Source organism: Podarcis cretensis, assembly GCF_951804945.1.
Source record: "Podarcis cretensis genome assembly, chromosome: 12".
NCBI classification, from domain to species: domain Eukaryota; kingdom Metazoa; phylum Chordata; class Lepidosauria; order Squamata; family Lacertidae; genus Podarcis; species Podarcis cretensis.
In genome coordinates this window covers 8,275,267-8,296,242 of record NC_137181.1, presented here as the reverse complement: position 1 = coordinate 8,296,242, position 20,976 = coordinate 8,275,267, and the positions used below count along the sequence as shown (strand labels likewise).

Below are 20,976 nucleotides of genomic sequence, written 5' to 3'. Positions count from 1 at the left end.
CTCTTTTCTTTACAGCGTTCTTTTGTATCAGAAACCCCCTCATAACCGCCTTACTTGCATCCCAGATAATTCTTTTTTCCACCGTGGTGTTCAAATTTATCTCAAAATAATCCTTCAAAACTTTTTGGGCCTTTTTGGTGATCTCCTGATCTCTAAACAGATTGTCATTCATCTTCCATCTAAAGGAACCGGTTGGGATTAGTCTCATGTCCATCTTTACAGCGTTATGGTCGGAGCAGGTCTTTGGGCAGATTTCCACCTTTCTCGTCTTAGGTGCCAGACGTCTAGTTATCCATATTTGGTTGATTCTTGTCCATGTCAGTTGGGCTTCAGAAAAGAATGTTCCCTCTCTTCCCAGGGGGTTCTTTGTCCTCCAGATGTCAATCAAGTCCATATTATCAGTCAGTTCAAAAAAAGTTTTAGGTAGTCTGCCATCTTTTGTCACATTTTGGCTTTGAGACTTGTCCATGTTGGTTGATGCCACTCCGTTCATATCTCCCATCATAATGATGTTGTCATAGTCCAGATAGTCCAGCATTATCTCATGCAGCTTCTTATAAAATTCCGATTTCCCCTCATTTGGTGCGTAGATTCCTAATATCAAAAACTTTTCTCCCTGATTTTGTATCTCAATTGCCAAGATTCTTCCTTGCTCATCTTTAAATAGAAATTTTGGTGATAGGCTCTCCTTTGCATATATGACCACTCCTCTTTTCTTAACTTGATCCGAAGAGATAAATTCTTGTCCTAATCTTTTATTTATTAACACTTTCCTATGGAGCCTAGTCACGTGTTTCTTGCAAACAAATAATGTCCAATTGTTCTTTTTTCAATATATGAAATATTCTCCTCTTTTCCGGGGAATTGCAGCCATTAATATTCCAACTCAGAAGTTGCAGAGACATCCTGGACAAATCTGTTATTCCTCTAGTGGTGGTATCTTTTTCTCCGGGTCGTCAGGTCCCGAAGGTGCAGATGCAGGTGGTGGCCCAGACCCTAAAGGTCTTTCAATCCCTTTCTGAAGATCCTCTCCGTAGGCACTCAAAAATTTGTCTTTGTCCTCGGCTGTTTTAATTTTAACCTTCTTCCCTCTAAATGTAAAGGATAGTCCTTGGGGAAATTCCCACCTAAATACAATTGAATTGCTCCTCAGCAGTTTTGCAAACTCAGTGTAGGTGGATCTAAGGTCCAAAAGTTGTTTTGGGATGTCTTTATAAATTTCTACTCTTTTGTCCGAAATATCCAGTGATTTCCCGTAATGTAGGCCTAGTATTTTGTCTCTTTCCTCCTTAGATCTCAACGTGATCAAGCAATCTCTGGGCCTGTCTTTCCTTGTTGATTTTCCAAGTCTAAAAGCAGTCACAATTTTAAAGTCCCTTTCTTCCTCCAAAAGCCAAAACTTGGAGAATTCTTTTGTCAGGAACTCAATTAAATTCCCTTGTTCAAGTTCTGGTATAAACCTCAATCTCAGATTATTTTCCCGACTCCGCAATTCTATCATAGACAAATACGCCTGCTGTTCACCAACCTGTTTATGCAATGGTTTTACCTCTTGTTGTAGTTCTTCAACTTTTTGGCTGGCTTCCTCAGCCAATTTGCGGTTTTCTGCAGTGGCCTCAAATAACTTTCCAATCGATTGTGCATTCAGAGCAACTTGTTCAGTTAATTTATTAACACTGGCTGTGTTTTTTTTTTGCATTTCAGTGAGAAGCTACCCAATTCACACTTCGCGAACCAAAACACAGCTACCCTTCAGAATTCTCACTCGCTTGATTTTTTGCGGCGCACTTTTCCAACCAAGCATTTTACAAAAATGCTCATATTCAGGGCATAAAAACTAATGTGATAGCGAAATACCTTACAAAAATGCATTCCATTAGGGGAGACTGCTTGATAAGATGTGTACATTGGTCGGAACTGCAGACGAGAATGGGTTTATTGGGAAAAATTGGAAGTGCTAGCGAATCTCTGCAAGGATTAAAGAAGAAATGGTAAATTTGCTGCAGAAATGTGGAGGTCCAAATTTAAGATCGGGAAACTGAGAACTGAGATTGACAGTCCCTGAATTTTGTTGGGTGGGGTGGGGGATTTGATGCCTTCACCCCCATCCTTCTGAGCACAGAATGCGGATGAAAAACTGCTCCCCTTGCTGAAACATTGTTGTTCATCTCTGTTTATACAGCGGCCTTTCTGATAAATTGCCTTGTTTGGTCATAGAATTATAGAAGCATAGAGTTGGAAGAGACCACAAGGGCCATCGAGTCCAACCCCCTGCCAAGCAGGAAACACCATCAGAGCACTCCTGACATATGGTTGTCAAGCCTCTGCTTAAAGACCTCCAAAGAAGGAGACTCCACCACACTCCTTGGCAGCAAATTCCACTGTCGAACAGCTCTTACTGTCAGGAAGTTCTTCCTAATGTTTAGGTGGAATCTTCTTTCTTGTAGTTTGGAACCATTGCTCCGTGTCCGCTTCTCTGGAGCAGCAGAAAACAACCTTTCTCCCTCCTCTATGTGACATCCTTTTATATATTTGAACATGGCTATCATATCACCCCTTAACCTCCTCTTCTCCAGGCTAAACATGCCCAGCTCCCTTAGCCGTTCCTCATAAGGCATTGTTTCCAGGCCTTTGACCATTTTGGTTGCCCTCCTCTGGACACGTTCCAGTTTGTCAGTGTCCTTCTTGAACTGTGGTGCCCAGAACTGGACACAGTACTCCAGGTGAGGTCTGACCAGAGCAGAATACAGTGGCACTATTACTTCCCTTGATCTAGATGCTATACTCCTATTGATGCAGCCCACACATCTGTCTGCTTAATTTGTTTCTGTCCAGAAAGATGCCTGTGTCTTCTCCCAGCAGAGACAGCTTGAACCAAGACGCTCTGGAACTAGGTATGTCTTATTCCATTCTCAACTAGCTCACTTATTGCAAGGGTAGGGATTTTACATGTTTATCCATCGCTATTTCTGGAGGCCGATAGAAAATTTTATTGATTTATTTTATTGGGCTTTATAAACAAGAATAACATTATACAAATAATTATACCAAGTTTTCTCAAGTCATTTGTATGTGACAACAATAGCATAATAAATGTGGGAAAATATCTGCAACATATGTTTCATTTACGGGTAGGTAGCCGTGTTGGTCTGCCGTAGTCGAAACAAAATAAAAAAAATTTCTTCCAGTAGGCCTCTGCACACTGGGACTCCATCTTCATCGAGCTGCCCGCTATGACGTCAAGCTCTTGTAATAAAGATCCAGAACTTTATGTACGTGTCAAATCAGTATTCCTGGAGGGTGATGCTTGTGTGTGTCAGCCAGCATGGTGTAGTGGTTAAGAACGGTGGACTCATAATCTGGTGAACCGGGTTCGCGTCTCCGCTCCTCCACTTGCAGCTGCTGGGTGACCTTGGGCTAGTCACACTTCTCTGAAGTCTCTCAGCCCCACTCACCTCACAGAGTGTTTGTTGTGGCGGAGGAAGGGAAAGGAGATTGTTAGCCGCTTTGAGACTCCTTAGGGTAGTGATACACTGGGATATCAAGTCCAAACTCTTCTTCTTCAGCCATGACAGATATGTAGACAGAACACATCTTTAAAGACTGGAAGAGAACGGAAGGCGCCTTCATTTGCCGAAGCCACAAAAGCTAATGTTTTGGGGTTGCATGTTTCTGAGTATGAGTTCTGGATATTAAACAGCCTTTCCTTTGCCCTCTGCAGTTGATGTTGAAGACGAAGAAAATTTGGAGGATGTCTACATGATCCCCGACTCTTCGGCTCTGCATGCTGTCCAAGTCACGTCAAAGCCCATTGACTACTATCTTGCAAGGGTAAGAAACACATTGATGTGGCCGATGCAGAACATTCTGTTGGAAATGACTGTTGTTGTACACAGAGGCAGAGCAGCACCCCCCAAATCTAGCCCAGTGTGGTCAACATTTAGAAGGTCTCAGGCCCAGCTCTTTGGAGAGAGGTTCTTCAAACGTTGGCCACCTCACATCCTTCAACTGTAGCTTGAGGTATGATTAAATGGAATATCCTCTATACCTGCTTGAGATCTCCAAACATGAGGAATTGCGGTTGTGTTATAGCGAGTCAGACCATGATCTATCCAGACCAGGGGACATGGGAGCCCTGCTGGGGCAGAACAAAGGTTGTGTCTGTGGGATGTGATCCATGAGAAGCAATCAAGTACAACATTCCTTGTTTTCCTAGAGTAGACATGCGGGGGGTTGTTTGGTCCAGCCAGTCAAAACTTCCTGTTCCTCCTGGCTGGAGCATAATTCCTTTTGCATGTGATAGAAGGTGGGCGTGACCTTACCTGTCCAGGTTACAAAAGGATGAGTCACACAGCACACTTCCTGACTTCCTTCTTCGTTTGACCAGCTTTCAGCTAGGACTGCTCTGCTAGCTCTCAGCTAGCAGAAGCACTGGGATTATTGCCCCATATGGGGTAGATCCACATGTACATACTTGTCTGCCTTCAGGAATCCAACTGTGAACTGATGTGAGTAAACTTCTTTTATTGACTTTAAATAAGATTGTCGTGTCTTTATTCTTTTAAGAGGGATTCAAGGGAACTTACCAGGAACGTACAATTCAATCTGAGACAGGACGAAAAATAATATTTTTATTATTTGTACCCTGCCCATCTGAATGGATTGCCCCAGCTGCTCTGGTTGGCTTTCAACATATACAAAAACACAATGAAACATCAAGCATATATAAACCTCCTGACACAGGGCTGCCTTCGGATGTCTAAAGAAAGTCGTATTATTGCTTATCTCTTTGCCATCTGATGGGAGGGTGTTCCATAGAGCAGGCGCCACTACCAAGAAGGCCCTGTGCCTGGTTCCCTGTAACCTCACTTCTTACAGAGAGGGAACCGCCAGAAGGCCCTCGGTGCTGGACTTCGGTGTCCAGGCTGGACGATGGGTATGGAGATGCTCCTTCAGGTATACTGGGTCAAGGCCGTTTAGGACTTTAAAGGTCAGCACCAACACTTTGAATTGTGCTCAGAAATGTACCGAGAGCCAATGTTGGTGCCAAAGTGGTGGAACACATTCTGGGATTTTATGGCAGAGGGTGGGTAAGAAACAGTAGTGTCAACAGCAGGAGTGCTCCAAGCTGTGATATTTTGATAGCGAGGCCCACAAATACCCTGGGGGGAAAAAAGCTTTTCAACTTTAAATTAATTATCTGTCCCCCCCCCCCCCGAGCTGCAGTAGGTTCCATTTTCTTTTAACAATTAGGCTTGGCACATTCTTCCCGAAGATAATGGAAGACTGGTTGAGTCCCAAGTGGGTCTGCAGCCAAAAAGCCTCATTCTGCTGCAGTGACACACACACACACACAGCCATTTATGCCGAAGGAACATTGCGAGGCAAGGAAAAAACGACTCCTTGGGGTTAATCAGGACAACTGTATATGCCATTTATTTTTATTAAATTTGCGAGTGTGGCGAGACAGGGTCGGGCAGCGTGCCACTGGGTTTAACCTTCCAGCTTGGAAATCCCTGCAGGAATCAGGGGGGCTCAGAACGCTGACTGGGGGGTTTATAATGCAGGGGGAGAGAGAATGGAATGGAGTTCCCTGAAACAGGGCATGGCTGGCTGGAATCCTAACTGTTCGGATCACACATGTGCCCTTGGGCCGTCCCTGAAAACCTATTTGTTGTGAGTTTGTGTGCACCCCACAGAGCAAAGAATTAGATTTCAAAAAGAACAGGAGGTCTGTCCTTTCTTCTTTTTTATTCTTAATCTCATCTTTCCCCTCCTCATTTAAATCAAGGACCTGAAGATACTTTTGTTTGGCTCCAGCCTCGGCTGCTTCAGCGAGGAATGGAAAATCCAGAGTTTTATGTTTAACGACAACCCTCAGCTGAAGTATGGCATTGTGCAGAAAAAGGTAAAGTCTGGAGACAGGATTTCGAAGCCACTGGGGGAACAATTTATGGGGGAAATGGGGGGGGGCGCTGTCCTAGGCCAGCCCCATTGGAATGGCACTAGTGCAATAGTGTACAAGGGGACTTTCATCTGGATAGAACCCTAGGCTCAGTCAATTCTGCTTGTGCATAAATCACCGCACATCTTGATGCGGCTGTACTGGTGACCTCACGAAAGACTGTCTTTGCTCTTTGCCACAATGCACATTCATGCCTTGGTCATAGAGTTGGGGGCAGGAGATGCACAAAGCAGCTGAAGGAAGCGGAAGCTGTGGCAAACAGTTGCATGCACAGAATTCCTGATGCACCGATCCCACTTCTGGGACAAGAGCAGATCACCTGTGACTCCAGGACACAGAAAGTTCCGTTCAGTCATTCCCCTCCGAATATTCATGCACAGAGCAGAATCGTGCTCCGTGTATTTCTAGACCTCAGCTCCCATGATCCCTGGCTGCTGGCCATTCTGGGTAGGGCTGGTGGTAGTTGGGGGTCCAGAAGTACCTAGAGTGGGGCAGAGATTTGCCACCTCTGTTGCATTTAGAACTGTGGCGATCACTTACGAAACGAAATAGTTTTTTGCTCTTTGGCCAGCCAAGCCTAACACATCCTAAAAAAAAAAACGCATTTATAAATATTTCCTCATGAAAGCAATGAATTTTTTTTTTAAATTGTGTGATCTCCAGACATATGCTTTTGCATCTCCATAGCCTGTTTGTTTGTTTATCTGTTTATTATTTATTACATTTATGCCCCACCTTTTCCTCCGGGGAGCTCAAGGGGGTGTACGTGGTTCTCCCCTCTCCTTATTTAAGCCCCACAACAGCCTTGTGAGGTGGGTTAGGCTGAGAGATAGTGATGGGCCCAAGATCACCTAGTGAGCTGCACTGGCCAGGTGGAGATTCGAACCCTGGTCTCCCAGTCTGAACCCTCCAAACATTGCCCAGTTGGCTGCCTTAAGGAAGAGGACTTCGTATCAGTGTCCCATGTGCTCAAGTCTGAGGACCCATTACTGACCTCCTAAGAGTAAGACATAGGACGCGGGTGGCACTGTGGGTTAAACCACAGAGCCTAGGACTTGCCGATCAGAAGGTCGGTGGTTCGAATCCCTGCGACGGGGTGAGCTCCTGTTGCTCGGTCCTTGCTCCTGCCAACCTAGCAGTTTGAAAGCACATCAAAGTGCAAGTAGATAAATAGTTACCGCTCCGGCGGGAAGGTAAATGGCATTTCCGTGCGCTGCTCTGGTTCGCCAGAAGCAGCTTAGTCATGCTGGCCACATGACCTGGAAGCTGTATGCTGGCTCCCTCGGCCAGTAAAGCGAGATGAGCGCCGCAACCCCAGAGTCGGCCACAACTGGACCTAATTGTCAGGGATCCTTTACCTTTATAAGTAAGACTTAGGAGGATACAGACGGGGAGACCAGGGTTCGAATCTCCTCCTGGCCGGGATATTTGAGCTCTTTTGCTCCAGCTGTTTGCTCCCAGGCCACCTGGCCACCGAGAGAAATCAGACCCCTGCTTCACCCCTCGACGACAGAACAAATCAACCACATGCTCCAGATCTTGGCATCACCCGCGCATACTGTTCTGAGGTTTTCTTCTTTGGGAAAACATCCAGGGACGCAACCTTTTAATTACAAGTGCAGAATTTTCAGCCGGTCGCAACGTCCACGACATTTGGGCCACGGCAGTTAAAAACACAGAAAACAAAGGGAAACGAGGTGGGAGACTAGGTGGAGCTGAAGAGGGTTGCAGCCCGTGCAAGCTTCTCACCAGCTTCAAACGGCGCTCATTGTTTTTCTCCGTCCCTTGCCTTTTGCCGCTGTCTAGGGTGGGCCGTGCGGGGTCCTGGCAGTAGTCCAAGCCTGCCTCCTGCGACATCTTATCTTTGGAGACAGCAGCAGGAACAGCGATACGTGGTGAGTCGACGCTGGTGAGAGCCGGCCTGTTTTCCACCCTAAGCTGAATGCTAATCCCCTTCTATTGTTGGAAGGGGAAAAGGTGTCTTCCTGGTCTTGACCTCATTAAAGGGAGATAAAGTCCAAATTGCAGCGCCCGTGTTGACTGAGAGGGTAATGGACACCGTCCTTGAGGGTCAAGCCGTATGTATTTTTTGCACTTGCAAAACACACGTTGTTGTTGACGGGCCGGGTGCCTTTGGGGAGGGCTAGGAAGCCGGACGGACTCTCCGCATAAGCAGTGTGTGTCGCTGTGCACAAGTGCATAAACACCCTCTGCATGCACAAACATGGCACAGGTCACTGCATCGGTTCCCCCCACCCCCATGTCTCTTGGCCCTATGTACTCCGTGAGACAGTACTCTCTGCCTCCCCCTTAAATTCCCCTGCAAAATGCCCTTGCAAATGCCCCTGTTTAAGAGGCCTGTTAGTAACTCTCGTCCAAGAGCTCCCAGAAGCTGCAATGAGCTAAGTTTGACTGCTGCTGACTGCTAACTCCTCCCGATTAAAATAACGAATACCTAAGCTATGGTTTTCCCATTAGTGGTGTATGGAAGTGAGAGCTGGACCATAAAGAAGGCTGATTGCCGAAGAATTGATGTTTTTGAATTATGGTGCTGGAGGAGACTCTTGAGAGTCCCATGGACTGCAAGAAGATCAAACCTCTCCATTCTGAAGGAAATCAGCCCTGAGTGCTCACTGGAAGGACAGATCCTGAAGCTGAGGCTCCAAGACTTTGGCCACCTCACGAGAAAAGACTCCCTGGAAAAGACCCTGATGAACCAGAGCACGCCAGGCACTCCTGTCTTCCACTGCCTCCCGCAGTTTCGTCAAACTCATGCTGGTAGCTTCGAGAACACTGTCCAACCATCTCGTGATCTGTCGTTCCCTTCTCCTTGTGCCCTCCATCTTTCCCAACATCAGGGTCTTTTCCAGGGAGTCTTCTCTTCTCATGAGGTGGCCAAAGTATTGGAGCCTCAGCTTCACAATCTGTCCTACCAGTGAGCACTCAGGGCTGATTTCCTTCAGAATGATTTCCTTAAGAATGAAGCAAAATTAAATTGGATTAATTCATCAGGGCTGCAATGTCACTCCCAATACTCAACCCCCTGAAGTAAACCAAAAGGGGGATAAGATCAAAATCCCTTCCACGCACATTCTAAATCTGAAACATCCGCATTTCAGATGAAGACGCCATTTGGAATTTTAGACAATAGCAGGCCTCTGTGTGAGAGATAAGTCTTCTTGGTTTTCCCACTGCTGGTCTGCTCAAAAGATCTCCCCATTTGAGAAGACTAAACATCAAATCAAAGCATCAGACATGAAAGAGAGGCCTTTGGCGTTCTTCCTCTGCCTTTGGGACAGTGTAGGATGTTAACTTTCTTCTGTCTCCTCGGAAGGGTGTTGGTGACTTGCAGGGAAGCAGATAAAGGCGAAGTGATACCTTACATCACTCACAGCTAATCTGGGCACTTCTTGGTGTTGGTCACTTACCGGCGAGGAAAGAGGAAGCAAGATATTATGTCACCTGCAGCTAATTTGGGTGCTTCTTGGGAGCATTTAAGGACACAGTGCCGGGTGTCAGATCAACAGCCTTGCAAGCCAAGGATCAGTTGGGCAGTTCAGTTGGGTTGGCTGGGCTTACTGGAGGCCACCAGGTTGGCAAAGACTATGTCCCTAATAGGGAAAAGGGGTGTAGCTCAGTAGCAGAGGAACTGTCTTGTGTGCAGAAAGTCCCATCTTCCATCTCCAGCTAGGGCTAGGATCATTTCTCATCTGAAACCACCCACAGAGCTGCTGCCAATCAGGGTAGGGAATACTGAATTTAAATCACTAGTGCTCTTTTAGGCTGCATCAACAGAAGTCCAGTGTTCTGATCAAGGGAAGTCATAGGTAAAGGTAAAGGGGCCCCTGACCATTAGGTCCAGTCATTACCGACTCTGGGGTTGCGGCGCTCATCTCGCTCTATAGGCCGAGGGAGCTGGTGTTTGTCCGCAGACAGCTTCTGGGTCATGTGGCCAGCATGACTAAGCCGCTTCTGGCGAACCAGAGCAGCGCACAGAAATGCCGTTTAGCTTCCCGCCGGAGCGGTACCTATTTATCTACTTGGACTTTGACATGCTTTCGAATTGCTAGGTTGGCAGGAGCTCACCCCGTCGCAGGGATTCGAACTGCCAACCTTCTGATTGGCAAGTCCCAGGCTCTGTGGTTTAACCCAGAGCGCCACCCGCATCCCAAAGGCTAGCCTACCTTGCGTCAGATGGGCAGGTGTTGACATAGCAAATAGCCCTAAATTTAGCAGGTGGGAGCAGGTGCAATCCCTGCGGCTCACTTCTCTGCTGGTCACAACTGCTGTCCCAAATCATGAGCTCAAACTGTCGTCAGCCTGGGATGAATAATAATAATATTTTTATTATTTGTACCCGACCCATCTGACTGGATTGCCCCAGCCCCTCTGGGCGGCTTTCAACATACACAAAAACACAATGAAACATCAAACATATATAAACCTCCTGATATAGGGCTGCTTTCAAATGTCTAAAGAAAGTCGTATAATTGCTTATCTCTTTGCCATCTGATGGGAGGGTGTTCCATAAAGCGGGTGCCACTACCGAGAAGGCCCTGTACCTGGTTCCCTGTAACCTCACATCTTGCAGTGAGGGAACTGCCAGAAGGCCCTCAGAGCTGGACCTCGGTGTCCGGGCTGAACGCTGAGGGTGGAGATGCTCCTTCAGGTATACAGGGCCAAAGCTGTTTAAGGCTTTGAATTATTTTTCAGTTCTTCATTTCTCTGCCTCTGCTTTCAATTATCGGGGCTGAGTGGTATGTTGAAACCCTGGCAGCAAGGGACAACCTAAAGCCTCCCACGCCTAAGCTTATGGGTTACAATCAGAAGTCATCAGCCCATCATCATCATAACATTCATTTATTTTGGTTTTTCTTCCCCTCTCAGCCGTTCCACAAAATGTCCCCCTTGGGGTCTCCTTTGCCCTAGCCAAAGTACATTCTTCAGCATCCTACGGAACTCACTGTCCAGGGCGGGGTCGTTTTCCAATATCTGGCCCGAAACGGCCCTTTCCTAATGTCTTCCCTCTGCTTTTAATCTTTATGCTAAGTACTTCCTTTCCCTCCTGATCTGAACCCATCAGCTATTTCCAGACATCTGCCATCATGCTCTGCAAGCCGCCACTTCGCTTGCCCGGCCGCCTCTCATAGAAATCAATCAGCCTCCTTTGAAAAGGGAGTGTCGTTCTTTGAACCGAAGATCTAAAATGGAAAGGGCATTAAGGAAGAGGAGTTTGTGCGGTCAGCCCAAAGGTTGCTTGCAGATCATGACACAGCCGGCTCCCCTGTCGGTTTCTTGCACCTCTCAAGATTTTGTTTCAGTGCGCACAAACGCGTATTGCATGCCAAAGATGTGTGCAAAATTTGCATTTTGCAACCGAATGTGTCAAATTGCGTGTACGTTAGCAATTCTTTTCAAGTGTGCACCTTGCGTAGAAAGTACCGTATTTTTTGCTCTATAAGACTCACTTTTTCCATCCTAAAAAGTAAGGGGAAATGTGTGTGCATCTTATGGAGCGAATGCAGGCTGCGCAGCTATCCCAGAAGCCAGAACAGCAAGAGGGATTGCTGCTTTCGCTGCGCAGCGATCCCTCTTGCTGTTCTGGCTTCTGAGATTCAGAATATTTTTTTTCTTGTTTAACTCCTCCAAAAACTAGGTGCGTCTTGTGGTCTGGTGCATCTTATAGAGCAAAAAATACGGTACATACAAATTGTGTGCAATTTAAATGTGAAGTTTTGCTTCATCTGTTTGAAATATCTGCACTGCAAATAGATGAAAACATGAGCAGAGTTGCAATAACACTTGTAATGTAACGGGTATTCTGGGGATAATGAAGTTTTTAATAATAATAATAGGGAGCACAGTCGTACCTTGGTTGTTGAACGCCTTGGTCCTCGTCTGTTTTGGCTCCCGAATGCCACAAAGTATTTTGTTTTGCGAACATTCTTTGGAAGCCGAACATCTGACATGGTTTACACAGCTTCCGATTCAGTGCAGGAAGCTCCTGCAGCCAATCGGAAGCTGTGCCTTGGTTTACTAACGTTTTCAGAAGTCGAATGGACTTCTGGAACGGCTACCGTTTGACAACCAAGGTGCGACTGTATAGAAAAAGATGCAGTAGAAAAGATTTAATAACAGAGTCCATGGAAGGGGTGGTGGGAAGTCCAGAGATTTGGAGAAATCTCTTAATTGTGGGTATGCTATGTTATTTTTATAATTTTATACTTGTAAAATAAAATAAAAGTTACGTTAAAAAAAAGAGAGAATTCTGCATGAACCAGGATGGAGTCTACCAATGTCTGAGCAACAGCAAGGCTGATATGTGAGAGAATTGGCTGCTTGGTTCTCCCCTAGTCCAGCCTCTGATGAGAGTGTGGCTCAGAAGAGGACATTTCAACGGATACAGCTTATTGGTAGGGTAGAGGAAGGAAGAGGTGTATAGACTGCAATTTCTCCTGCAGCATAATCCTTTGCGTGTTTACTCAGAAGGAAGTCCTGCTGTGTTCAGTGGAACTTACTTACTTTCTCAGGTAGAGATGGGGGAGAAATAGAATCCAGTTCACAGTTAAATGTGAACCGACCTAATTTACAGTCCAAAACAATATGGAAACTGAAACATTGCCTTCTTTTGAAATTCGCACCTCTCTGAATTTTGCAACACAGTTTTGCAGCCAAGTACAATGTGTAATGGGTGGTGGTGCTGTGGGTTAAACCACAGAGCCTAGGACGTGCCGATCAGAAGGTCGGCAGTTCGAATCCCTGCGACGGGGTGAGCTCCCGTTGCTCGGTCCCTGCTCCTGCCAACCTAGCAGTTTGAAAGCACGTCATAGTGCAAGTAGATAAATAGGTACTGCTCCAGCGGGAAGGTAAATGGCGTTTCCATGCGCTGCTCTGGTTCACCATGCTGGCCACATGACCTGGAAGCTGTATGCCAGCTCTCTCGGCCAATAAAGCGAGATGAGCGCCGCAACCCTAGAGTCGGTCACAACTGGACCTAACAGTCAGGGGTCCCTTTACCTTTACCTTACAATGTGTAACAAAAGTGCATATACTAGGAGGGGAAAGCATGCAGATAAAATATGCATATTTGTGAAAATAAGGAACAAGAGGCAAAAATTGCTTTGAAAAATCTGGGAAGTTTATATTATTAGACATTCCCACTAAAATGCTGGTGTGTTTTCATGTGAACCAAGGGGATCGGAATTTAATATTGGAATCCCCAGCAGATCCAAGTAGAGCCTGGAATGTTCTCCATTGGAAGCCCTGCACAGCCGCTGCTGCCAGCCAGTGTAGGCAGCATTGAACTACAGGGACCAGTGATCTGACTTGGCAGAAGGCAGCTTGCTATGTACATGTAGAATGGTCCTCCCTGTTCATTGCCCATTTCATTTCTCCCCCTGCAACGTTTGCTGCTGGTGACACCTTGCTATCTCTTTTTGTCTCGAAACAGGCAGTGCCTCCAAGTGTCAGCGGCTACCAGAACCCAGTGCCTCACTCTGGCCATCGCCGGCATTTTGTGGCGCGGAGGCGGCCGCAGGAAAGCCACGATTGCCTTGTAAGTGGAAGACACGTTTTCGGAAAGATTGAGCAGTCCTCCTCCCTTTCCCGCTCCCCTCCAACAATGCCCTCCTTAAGCCACTGATTTTCACACGTTTCATCAATAAAGATCCTGATAATAGAGGGTCAGCTTCCTTCGGAGACAGCTCGGCCTCCCTTACCGATTTTCCACCCCGGGAAGATACGGGGAAATATTGTGCATGTCAGAGCACGCCAAACCAGGCGGGATGCTGCGTGAAAATCCCTTGGGTTTTCCCTCCCCTAGTTAACAGCAGCCACAGGGAGTGGTGTTCTTCATCAGGACCGCAGCAAGGGAGAGAAGGTTCAATCCTGGCCACTTCGCACCACTCAAGTCCCAGAGACTTTTGGTGCCTTTCACATCTGCTGCTAATTTGGAAAACACACACACACACACACACCCTGGTATGTTTGCAAAAGTTGCACAGAGCATTGTGACAAGTGTGTCCACTCTGTACACATAGCATTCGTCCATTTATGAAACTGCAGCAAGCGCTGCAACAAAAGGTTGCGGCGTGGAGTCCGCGCTGCTGTTTTCAGGGAGAGGCCCTTGTTGCTCGCTGGCAGTAGCAGAATCAGTCAGAATATGTCAGCTCTGTTAATATTTTTGCAGCAAATTAATTATTTTTGCAGCAAGGACTAATCATGTATGTTTAATTACTGTTGAAAATGATATGTTAAAAAAACTAATAAAAAAGTGTGTGTGTGTGTGTGTGTGTGTGTGTGTGTGTGTGTGTATATATATATATATATATATATATATATATATATATATATTACAGCAAAGACCTGGGCAGCTGCCAGGATATATTGGCCCCCTTTTCCATAGAAAAACCTTATCATAGCTTTGGTAGGTCTTTGGACCAGAGTTGGACCAGTGGTGTCGCTCAGAGGAGAGGATGTTTTCCCAACCTCTGAGGTTCCTATTTAAAGAAAATCTGAAGGACAAAAGCACATGGGATTACTGTTTTCCTCTTGCCTGGGAAAGTATCGAGGGGGAGAGATTCCAAACTCTTGTTTGCTCCTCCAGCCCCTGCCAAATATTGACCCTGGATGCAAAGGGCACAGTCCTTTAATGGCTCCTGCCCTTAGCAAACGGGGCTCCTCATCGGCTGTTTTCCTTCTTCAGATCTTTTGTTGTTCTGTTCTTTTTAGGTGTACTGGAACGCAGCAGTTCACTCCTGTAGGGAAATACAAAGCAGATGGGATCTTGGAAACGGTAATGTTTTAGCCAGAACTGTCCTCCATCCGCCCTCAACCTTTCATAGAATTGTAGAAAGTTGGAAGAGACCCTGAGGGGTCATCTAGACCAACCCCCTGCAGTGCAGGAACCTTTCTTGGGTATATGTTTCCGCTTTGTAGTTAGAAACAGCGTACAGTGGTAACTTGGTTCTCAAACGCCTTGGTACTCAAACAACTTGGAACCCAAACACTGCAAACCCGGAAGTAAAGTGTTCCAGTTTGCGAACTTTTTCTGGAAGCTGAACGTGCTCCGTTTGGAGTGTTACGCTTCCAATTTGAGTGCCACACTTCTGTTATGAGTCTTACGCTGAGGTCTGTCTCTTTTTGCTATTTATTTTGCATTTTTGTTTTTGCGGCTCTTTCAGTTTTTGTGACACTGTGGAACCCAGTTCAGCTACTGATGGATTGATTGTGTGACTGCAGTGCATTGTTTATTGCTTTCATATTATGGCTCAATGGTCTCGTTAGATAGTAAAATTCATGTTCAATTGCGGTTTTAGGGGTTGTTTTTAAAAGTCTGGAATGGATTAATCCATTTTGCATGACTTTCTATGGGAAAGCATGTCTTGGTTTTGGAACACTTGGGTTTTGGAGCAGACTTCCAGAACATATTAAGTTTAAGAACCAAGGTACCACTGTACTCTATTCTTCACATGTGGAATTTGCAAACTTGTGCATCTGGGATTTGCGCTCTCGGAATCCCGAGAATCCCTGCTATCCATCAAACTTGAAATGCATGCTTCTAGCCCTTAATGCCAACAAGAACAGAACCGGGAAATATGTGGTCAGCGTCTGGCAAACGCTGAGAATCCCGGTTTCAGCAGGTTTCAGCAAATCTGGGGGTTTAGCTGCTCAACAGTTATTTCCAGAGTCCTGGGAGTGTGTGGTTGTGTGTGTGTGTGTGTTCCCAAAAAAGAGGGGACCCAAATTCCCTTTCTTCCGGCGGGGCTGCTGTTAGGGTGGGGAAGAGGCGTAAAACTAGGCATTACACAACAGTTTAAAAACAAACAGAAACCTTGACACCGGGACTCCCAATATACATGTTTGCACATAACCCGTGCAGCGAACCACAAACTGTGCAGAGTGGAGATTGTTCTTGTGGAATGAGCGTCATGAAAAATACAAGGCGTTTCAATTTAAGCCTCCCTGGGGAGCCGCGGAGCTTCGCGTTCCACCTCATCAACAGAGGAACCTCATCAGCCCTACATCTCCCGACCATCTCAGAAAGTAGGGGGGAGAGAGAGAAAAAGAGAGAGACCGTAGTTCAGGGCTTTGCATCTTCAGGGTCCCAGGTAATGGGAAAGCCCCTCCCCCACTGAGACACTGGGGAGTTGTGGCTGGTCAGAGGCTATCCTGGGTTAGGCGGACAAATTGTCTCACCAGACCAGGCAGCTTCCAGGTTTCTTGTGCGTTATTCCGGGACACCCTCCCTTCTTCAAAGCTCCCCTAAGCCTTCTCCTTAACCTATTTGAGCCACATTTCTGCTTTTTTGAAAGGGGGGGGTCATTTTTAATTGATTTTACAAATGAGAATTAGTTACAGTACCAAATAGGTAAAGGTAAAGGGACCCCTGACCATTAGGTCCAGTCGCAGACAACTCTGGGATTGCGGCGCTCATCTCACTTTATTTGCCGAGGGAGCCGGCATACAGCTTCCGGGTCATGTGGCCAGCATGACTAAGCCGCTTCTGGAGAACCAGAGCAGCGCACGGAAACGCCGTTTACCTTCCCGCCGGAGCAGTACCTATTTATCTACTTGCACTTTGACGTGCTTTCGAACTGCTAGGTTGGCAGGAGGAGGGACTGAGCAACGGGAGCTCACCCCATCACGGGGATTTGAACCGCTGACCTTCTGATTGGCAAGTCCTAGGCTCTGTGGTTTAACCCACAGTGCCACCCGCGTCCCACAGTACCAAATACATATCCATAAAACGAGATTTCTCTGAATCTCACAATTCCCCACCCCATCCCCTCCATGCGTCCTATTGTCAACACTTCCAACTGCGTATTATTTCATAGTCTCTGTTTTGTATCTATCCACATTGTCCACAGGGGGTGCGGGTGGCGCCATGGTTTAAACCACTGAGCTTAGGGCTTGCCAATCAGCAGGTCGGTGATTCGAATCCCCGCGACGAGGTGAGCTCCCGTTGCTCAGTCCCTGCTCCTGCCAACCTAGCAGTTTGAAAGTACATCAAAGTGCAAGTAGATAAATAGGTACCACTCCAGCGGGAAGGTAAACGGCGTTTCCGTGTGCTGCTCTGGTTCGCCAGAAGCGTCTTAGTCATGCTGGCCACATGACCCGGAAAAACTGTCTGCAGACAAACGCCGGCTCCCTTGGCCTATACAGCAAGATGAGCGCTGCAACCCTAGAGTCAGTCACGACTGGACCTAATGGTCAGCGGCCCCTTTACCTTTACCTTTAGAAAGCCTCAGGACCCCAATACGTAGCAGAATACCTGTCTACAACAGGAGAAACTCTTTGCTACACATGACAGTAGTCCTATCTCTCTCTCTTTGTTTGGGATTTGTCTCCTAGACTTTGGCTGGATGTTCCTGTTGTATTTTGACCTGAATTTCCCCCCACTCTTTATTCTTCCTTCCGCAGCTGATGTTGCACGTTGCCACAAGTTACGAAGACCTGCTGAGGTTCCTGCAACAAAATATTCATCAGGTACGAATCTTGGCCCGGTCTGGTTCTCAATCACTTCTCAATCGCAGCGTGATTTTTCTCACGCACACTTGTTCAGAGCTTTTATTTCCATTTGCATGTTGCCTTACATGATTCATAAAACTACAAGTGAGGCACTCAAACTATATCCTTGTTCTTCCTGTGTGTGCCAACTATTCTGTCCGTGATTTTCTTCCTGTCCTTGTAAAATGTTATATCTATCTTTTCCTGGTTGTTGCTGTTCTGCATCCTGCCTTGGGCAGAGCTGATATCCCATTGTTGTTTCAGAATTTCTCCATTGCTCTGCCCTGTGTTTCGTTGTTTTGCAACTTTTTACAGCAGCTGCAAAAATCACACTGTCCCAATAAATAACTATGATTCTACAATTCTACCTTGATGGCTTTACCTCCAGCTAGGAAAGGAAGAAGACCTCCTTTCTTTCAGCTTGTCTACTATAATCTTCAGTTAGCAAGTTTCTGTGGAGCATGTAGCAGACTTGGCTGGCGACAGTAACTTGTCAAAGAGACTGGATTTGACCCCTTTAGCTGTCTCTGCTTCTACAGAATCTCATCTTCCAGGTACAGAATGCTGGGAAGGTCCATAGCTTAGAGGCAGAATGTCTGCTTTGCAAGGAAGAGCTTACTGGTTCAATCCCTGAAGTCTCCAGGCAGGGTTAGGAGAGGCTGCCTGCCAGAAATCCTAGACAGCCTCTGCCAGTCAGGTTAAGAGATACTGAGCAAGACAGACCAAACATTCTGCCTTGGTATAAGGCAGCTCCCTATGTTTCTAAAATCACAGGCTTGGCAGGGACACCAAAAATGACTTACAGACCAACTCCCAATTCTACATCAGTACAAAATAAATTCAAGCCCCCCGCAATCAATGATAATAATAAATATTGTGATATTTTGGTTGGCCTAATATAGGGTGGTAGTTCACAGTTTTGCTTAAGAGTAGACCTAGTGAAATCAATGGACCTAACTTGGTCATGTCCATTCTTTTCAATGGGTCTGAGAAAGGTAAGATAAATGACCCCGGGTGGTTAAGCCCAGTCAAAGGTGACTCTGGGGTTGCGGCGCTCATCTCGCTTTATTGGCCGAGGGAGCCGGTGTACAGCTTCCGGGTCTAGTGGCCAGCATGACTAAGCCGCTTCTGGCGAACCAGAGCAGTGCATGGAAATGCCGTTTACCTTCCTGCCGGAGCGGTACCTATTGATCTACTTGCACTTTGACATGCTTTCGAACTGCTAGGTTGGCAGGAGCTGCGACCGAACAACTGGAGATCACTCCGTTGCGGGGATTCGAACCGCCGACCTTCTGATTGGCAAGCCCAAGAGGCTCAGTGGTTTAGTCCACAAGGCCACCCGTGTTTAATCATCATCATCATCATCATCATCATCATCATCATCTTTATTTATACCCCATCCTCCCCGGCCAGAGCTGGGCTCAGGGCAGCTAACACCCGTAAAATTACAGTAAAAACATAATAGAGGAAAAAAAACCCAATTTAAAATACAGGTTAAATGCAATTTAAAATGCAGCCTCATTTTAAAAGTAGCCCATAGATCAAAACCATAAGGGGAGGGAAACATAAGGGCCAGACTGAGCCCAAACCAAAGGCCAGGCGGAACAGCTCTGTCTTGCAGGCCCTGTGGAAAGATGTCAAGTCCCGCAGGGCCCTAGTCTTTTGTGACAGAGCGTTCCACCATGTCGGGGCCAGTACTGAAAAGGCCCTGGCCCTCATTGAGACCAATCTAACCACCTTGCGGCTTGGGACCTCCAAAGTGTTGTCATTTGTGGACCTTAAGGTCCTCCGCGGGGCATACCAGGAGAGGTTTGTAGGTTTGGGATTCTTTTCTTAAGCACCAACATAATTACCTTTATATTTTTTAAGATGAAACAAAAGTATCTGCCAAATGGATAGTTGGCGGTCCTGTGCCACACAGCCAGCACCGCCACCTTTCAATTTAACACAAAAAATATTTTGAAAATAAGACAAATGAATGCATTTTTGGTTCTGCTGCGAACGACTAGTTTGAAAGGTGTGCCTTCCAGCTGAGAACCTTGACCTTCTTCCCTTTTTTTCCTCCCAGTTTGAAGCTGGTCCATACGGGTGCATTCTTCTGACTTTGTCCGCGATACTATCAAGATCCATCGATCAGTGAGTACATCTGCATTTCTTTCTGAAGGGTGGCTGGCACTGGCTCCTAAGCCTCTGGGATATAGTTGTGCGATGTGCAGCATGGCCAAAGTTTCCAAGTATGCTCTGGCTTATCGCGGATGGAATTCCTTAGGCCCTGGTTTCTCGAAAAAAGGCTCTCCTGAGACTCCCTTAACGGGCACGTCTGCGTTGATTTTTAGAGCTGTATGGGCTCCTTGCGCTCCACCTGCCCAGGGAGCATCTATACATGCGCAGTGTTTTAAAGTTCATTAAACCGAAATGGTAAGTGTAGACAGTCACTATCAAAACAGACTGCGATGAAGGCAATATGCCTTTCAGTAGTCAGTGTTCTGCAGAAAGCGGTGATAGGTGCTCCAGCGGAAAACAGCAGAACAGTTTTTTCTGGATAGATGAACTGTTAGTATAGTATATAGTATAGTATACCTGAAGGAGCGTCTCCACCCCCATCGTTCTGCCCGGACACTGAGGTCCAGCTCCGAGGGCCTTCTGGCGGTTTCCTCACTGCGAGAAACGAAGTTACAGGGAACCAGGCACAGGGCCTTCTCGGTAGTGGCACCCACCCTGTGGAACGCCCTCCCACCAGATGTCAAAGAAATAAACAGCTACCAGACTTTTAGAAGACATCTGATGGCAGCCTTGTTTAGGTTGTACGTTTCTCTTGATTTTAGTGTTTTATCTGGGGGTTTTTGTGTGTGTGTTTTTGTTTTTGAGTGTGTATTTTTTTACAATCAAGGGGTGTGTGAATTTTATTAAATAAATAAATGAGAGTGACTGGCCCAAGGTCACCCAGTGAGTTTCATTTAATAATAATAATAATAATAATAATAATAATAATAATAATAATAACAACAACAATAATTTTATTATTTATATTCCGCCCATCTGGCTGCACCTCAGTGTCTGAGCTGAACAATGGGGATGGACACGCTCCTTCAGGTATACTGGGCCAAGGCCATTTAGGGCTTTAAAGGTCAGCACCAACACTTTGAATTGTGCTCGAAATCGTACTGGGAGCCAGTGTAGGTCTTTCAGGACCGATGTTATATGGTCTGTTTCATAGCTGAGTAGGGATCTGAAATCTGGATTCCCAGGTCCAACACTCTACATTCGCACTGAACCCCTGTCCATACCCTTGACTGCGTCCCACGCTGCTCCAGGGTTTGCAGAACGACAAAGGAGACACACGGTCATGTTGTGGGGCGGGGGCAGGACGGAGTTGGAGGGCACACAGGCCTCCCGGTGACTCAGCTTCTGGTGCCCGTGTAGGTCTTCCAACGTGATCCTTTGTCAAATCCTCTTTTAAAGCCAACTAGTCTGTTGGCTATCACCCGCCTCTTGTGGCAATG

General features: G+C 46.5%; 1 protein-coding gene across 1 annotated transcript in view; it reads left to right on the top strand.

The window, feature by feature from the left end:
• Positions 1 to 20,976, top strand: part of MINDY4 (MINDY lysine 48 deubiquitinase 4) — a 101,808-nt gene that overhangs the window by 36,535 nt on the left and 44,297 nt on the right. The window contains exons 6-13 of the mRNA XM_079946725.1: positions 2,836 to 2,894; positions 3,722 to 3,831; positions 5,792 to 5,908; positions 7,772 to 7,860; positions 13,416 to 13,520; positions 14,696 to 14,759; positions 17,387 to 17,452; positions 19,542 to 19,609. Coding sequence (XP_079802851.1) covers positions 2,836 to 2,894; positions 3,722 to 3,831; positions 5,792 to 5,908; positions 7,772 to 7,860; positions 13,416 to 13,520; positions 14,696 to 14,759; positions 17,387 to 17,452; positions 19,542 to 19,609 — 678 coding nt within the window. The remainder of the gene's footprint in view (positions 1 to 2,835; positions 2,895 to 3,721; positions 3,832 to 5,791; positions 5,909 to 7,771; positions 7,861 to 13,415; positions 13,521 to 14,695; positions 14,760 to 17,386; positions 17,453 to 19,541; positions 19,610 to 20,976) is intronic.